The sequence below is a fragment of the Silene latifolia genome, unplaced genomic scaffold, assembly GCF_048544455.1.
Source record: "Silene latifolia isolate original U9 population unplaced genomic scaffold, ASM4854445v1 scaffold_20.1, whole genome shotgun sequence".
NCBI classification, from domain to species: Eukaryota; Viridiplantae; Streptophyta; class Magnoliopsida; order Caryophyllales; family Caryophyllaceae; genus Silene; species Silene latifolia.
Genome location: NW_027413163.1, coordinates 7,656,311 through 7,661,714, shown reverse-complemented (window position 1 = coordinate 7,661,714; position 5,404 = coordinate 7,656,311). Strand labels below are relative to the sequence as shown.

Sequence of the window (5,404 nt, the reverse complement as noted above, 5' to 3'; positions counted from 1 at the left end):
AGATCTTTTCCAATTTAAACCTCCCAAAAAAAATCATGCTTCTAAAATACCTCTTATATAACCCCATATAGGCCAAATTCTATATTTTATGTATCAAAAACACAAAAATTGAATTCTCAACTACTATAGGTGGTCCAAAATAAGAATATAATCGTCTCAGTACAAAAATTTATAAATAATAAATTTATTAAATGTAAAAATGAGTTAATGACAACATTTTAATTACAACATTTTCTAACATAACCCTCTACAAATACCGTATTATAACGTGAGATCTAAATTAGTTATTTATAAGGGCATAATTGTCAAATGTCAATTAAATGATTGTACTGTCAATCAATGGTTGGGCTAGTGCTTGTTAGTTGTGATTTGCCTTAACCTCAATCAAACGAATTATATTATGTTAGACCATCTCCAAACATGATTATTTCTTCTCCCTATCTCCTTATCTCACTCTCTCTTATCACTTCTTACTCATTCACCTCATTATTCCTCAACTTTTCAATTTTACACCTCCAACAATAATTTACACTCATTCCTCATCACTCTCAATAACAAAATAATGGTGCGTGATTTAGTCAACAAATCTCAATTGACAGCCAAAAAATAATAAAAATAATTAGCCAAAAGGGCATGTTTGTGGAGCAAATAAATTAACCGGATTCGTAAATATCGACGACGTTTTAGTAAACGTCGACGACGTTTTTAAAAAAAAAGACGACCTTGCCCCTGCTATCTCACTTCACCATTTCTCTCTATTCTCTCTAACTCAAAACTCAACTTCCACCAACATTCAACTTCCACCAACATTCAATCCATTCGGCCACCACCACTACCACACCCCCGCCGCTGCTACCACCACGCCGCTTCTACCACCACGCTCGTTGCGCGACACCACGCCCGCCGGGTGACAAGGTAAGTGCTTTTTTTTTTTGTTAAATTAGTTTAGAAATTGAAACTAATTGAATTAAACTATGAAATTAAATAGTTTTCTTTCCTTTATTGTTATTGTTAATCGATTAAATTGATTGGATTTTGTTTTAGAATTGAATTAGTTAGTAAATTAGGTTATGTGTTAGGTTTTTATTAAAATTAATTGAATTACTTTAGAATTTGTTAGTTTTTCTATTAAAATTCATGTTAATTAGTTGTTATTATGTAAATTTTGGTATTGTTATATGTTGTTTGCGAAATATAGTTGATTGAGATTGATTTTTGAGTCGAAATTTGTTGTTGTTAATCGGATTGGGAGTGAATTTGAAGGGTTTTAAGGCCGAAACCACGGCCAAACGTGGGGAATGGATGTTGGCCGTGGCTGAAACGTGGGAACTCCACGTTCAACTGTGGGTGAACGTTGGAAATGGAGGTTTGGCTGCGGTCAAACGTGTGATTCTCACGTTTGACTGTGATCAAACGTTGAGAATTATTGTTTGGCCGTGGTCAAACATCCATTTTTATTGTTTGGCCGCGGTAAAAAAAAATGTTTAGCCACCGTCAAGTAAGGGGTTTTTTGTTCAACCGCGGTCAAAGAAGGGGTTTGTTTTGTTAGTCCGCGGTAAATTAATTCTTTTTTTTTAAAAAACCGTGTTTTATGCTATTATTTGCCGATTTTTGTTACTTTATATGATATTTAGTCGATTAACGTGTTTTCTAACAACTTCCGATTTCCTAATGCAGATGGCAGATCGAAATGAGAGAGGAAAGGCAATCATGAATGCTCCGCCTCCGCCTAACATACACGACCGTACTGCACCGGGCGTAATGTTACGGGCTCGAAGCGTCGTTTGCGAGTTAAGCAGGCCCACAAGCAGCCACCCCCAATTCGAGAGACGTCTGGAATGGTTATGATGCCTACTCCCGGTCACGTCGTTAGCGAGTCGGAGGAGGCGAGGTCTCGGGAGGTTGCTGGTAGTTACCAGCATGATAGAGAGGATGAGCCGTCGGATGACGGTTCCAGGGAGGAGGATGAGGATGCTGGAGAATATGTGGTCCAACCGAACCCGCCACCGCCGAGAGTGTTGAGTCTGAAGTTGGGCCGGGATAGTAGAGGACGTTATTTGAGTGTTAGAGAGTCCACTGGCACCGATAGGTCGAGGAGGCCGAGTAGGGATAGTTCTTGGATCCTGAGAGAGCCCGTTCCTGGTGGTCCTAGGAATATTACCACCCTACGGAGTTTTGGTGGTCACGTTGCGTTCAACAGTTGGTCGGACCCTAACCCGGAGAATATGAGGTCGTGGATAAAGCTCTACGAGAGGCCGAAAGTTGCGAGGGAGATTAGGCACATGGTTCTCACTGAGGGTGTTGCAGCTAGGGTACAAAGTAGCGGGCTTGGGGTTTTGAAGGAGTGTTTTACCACCGGTCTAGATGATAACCTCCTTAGTGCTTTTATCGAGAGGTGGCACCCGGATACTAACACTTTCCATATGCCTTTTGGAGAGATTAGTATCATGCTCCATGATGTCCAGCATATTCTTGGGATACCTGTTAGTGGTGATCGGGTGCTTGTGGCCGGTTCGGGCCAGGATGATGACAGTGGTCTGAGGGGCAAGATTGCGAGGTTTTATGGAGTTCTTGAGTCCGATGTTGTACCACCACTCTACAAGAATGGCGGCATAGGGAGACTCTCAGGGGGGCTGCTAGAATGCAACCGCATCCAATGGCTATGATGTAGGACAAACCACAAAATACCACACGGTAGTCGGCCTTCTACTCGGGTCTTCAATGGCATGATAGTTTTGCAACTTCCTTCCCAAACATTCTTCCCGTCTCGCAGTGTATGACCAATCACACATATCGTCCAGTTGAACATCGTTGCAAAAACTAGCAAATCGTCGCTACACATCCAATGGTCCTGCCCACAACTAATCTGCTGAAAAAACTCAACTCGTCGAAGTGCTAAATCCAACCCTGACATACCGCTGAGTGGTGATTGAAAACCTCCATATAACTCTGCGTAGATAGAGTCGGTCCTCATCTCCCTCGAACACCATTCCCGCATAACTATATAATCTGTCTCTTGGCCTCGCTGGGCGTGCGATATTACCCGAAATCCACAATGACCGTCATCTCCAACATCCACCCAACCATCAAAGTGGCCCCACAAAACCTCAGGAATACCCCACGGTTTGAACCATGTTGATATAAAGCCAATGGTAAAGTTCCTTCCCAAAGGAGCACCGGGAGTTCCTGATTCGAAATCACCAAATCTTTGTTGAACCTCTGCATTTGTTGAACAGTGAGTACTTGGTGTCCCGAACTTCCTTTCTGCATGCTCAAAATCCGACTTGTTTCTAGTTGTTGAACCTTTTGGACGACCTTTCGGGTGCTCATTAATAAGGGGTGGCAAAATCTCTTGGTCCTCCGGGTGGTTGAAATCACGCAACAAGTCTATGGCCGCCCTTAGTTTAACCGGGTCACTGTGCCTCACATCATCCACTAATTTCTCCCATAAATCACTGTCATTTTTCGGCATTTGTTGAGGAATATCATACACCAATGTCTTCCAAAAGACATGAATATCCTCGAGATGGACCCTCCTAGCTCTTCCGTGCAAAGATACCAAATTGCATGCACAAGGTCATCCATGAGTCGTTCGCATCACGTGTCGGCATCGATCATTCAATCCGATACCCAAACCAAGGCCTCTAGTAAGTTCTTTCTCCATTAACTCTATGGCCTTAGTAGACACGTTTCCTTGCAATAAGGAGAAAGTACGAGATGTTCTCCTTGGTTTACTCATTTCATCTTCGACTTCTTTCTTAATCTTCGAGTGTTGACCTTCAAGCATGCCGTGGATACGGGACCACATGGAGTCAAGTGTGAGATGCTTTTACTTCAACCAAGCCTTCAATAGAGAATGTTCTGACTCAACACGGGAAGTTGCCGTGTTACGAAAATGTAAGACCTCGTTTGTATAGCATAAAACGAACTTCCCTGCGTGTTGACCCCAAGTTGCCCGTACATAATCCTCCATTTTCGGCCACTTACGTTGGAAACACTGCCACGCACGCTGAAACGATTCCTCGGTAACTGAATTGATCAACCTAAACCAACCGTCTTCTTCATTTGAGATGACAAATTTCCTCATACTTTCAGTTTGGTATGTTGTCAAGGCTTTTGCATTGACGGCTTTGTTCACATGCCATCTAAACAACAAATGCTCAGCCCGGGGAAATACTTGCTCAAGAGCGCTGATCAAACCCAATTCCCGGTCGGTGACAAATACAGCAGGGGACGCTACTCCGGTGGCATCTAAAATCGCAGCTAACTTTGTCAACAGCCACTTGTAATTCACGTCAGACTCGGTAGGAATCATCGCACATGCAATTAAGAAGGACGATCCCGTGGGTGTCACACCAACCATCTCAATGAGTGGTTTCTTGTAAATGTTGGTTTTATAAGTCGAATCCATGAGGACCACATAAGGATAAGCCCGGAACAACTTAATCGCTTCAGGATGAGCCATGAAAATGTGAGTCAACTCTTTTGACTCCTCGGAATCAATCTCGTAGAAGTGGACGTATTTCGCTGCCACCGCTAGAGCCAACATTTGCTGAGCGGTGTTTCTTTCACCCATTTCTTCTTTCTTAATTTTCCTTGTTTCATTTTACAGTTGGGTGCTTGACGGTTGAGGTTTTTCGGGGGATCTCAAATGAAGACCATTTTTAATATCCCTCGGTTGAACCCCGACCAATGTTTGTTGCCTAACATATGCCTTCTCTTCCGCGTCCAATCCCGCAAAGTGCCGATCCCCGTCCTTATAAACGGCTACGTTGTGGTTGTGTAGTCCAGCACCCACGGAGGTTACAATGTTCCACACCACCGTCTCTTTATCATTTTTAGACACGAAATTTTGAACGGCACGAATACGAAACTTGCATGAACACTTCGACCTCCTTGGCTTTTCAAGATCGTCCGTTTCTTTTGGTTTACCATGTTTTTTACATCGAAAATAACTTGCCAACAACCCGTTCTTTTTCCTATTTTTAGCTCCGTTATTTGCTTTAACCAAAGCAAACCCATTCTCGAATGCGATTTTCTGAGCCCAATTGAAAGCATCGTCACGCGTTTCGAAATCTATAGTAGTCTCGAACAACGGGTTGTAATCAATTGGATTATCGCCAAAATCCTCCCACGATTCCTGTTACAAGCAATAAGGACTATAGTAAGACAATAAAAAGGATTCATATACTACATAAGTTGCGTAAAACGAAAGAAAAACATGTAAAAACGAGTTATTCATGCCTAAAACACGAGACCCAACAAACGACCGCGGCCAAACATTACTTTCCATCGATCAACCGCGGACGAACAACGAAAACCAACTTTAATCCACGGCCAAACAATGAAAATCAACATTTGACCACGGCCAAACAATGAAATCCAACGTTTGACCACGGCCAAA

At 42.7% G+C, this 5,404-nt stretch overlaps 1 protein-coding gene across 1 annotated transcript; it reads right to left on the bottom strand.

Moving 5' to 3' along the window:
- Positions 1–3,829: 3,829 nt before the first annotated feature.
- LOC141638285 (protein FAR1-RELATED SEQUENCE 5-like) lies at positions 3,830–4,576 on the bottom strand. The gene has a single exon (XM_074447691.1). It carries the CDS (start codon positions 4,574–4,576, stop codon positions 3,830–3,832), a length of 747 nt encoding a protein of 248 aa, XP_074303792.1.
- Positions 4,577–5,404: the final 828 nt, after the last annotated feature.

Coding starts and splice junctions, on each gene's coding strand:
- LOC141638285 (XM_074447691.1), bottom strand. CDS start 4,576: ATGGGTGAAAGAAACACCGCTCAGCAAATGTTGGCTCTAGCGGTGGCA.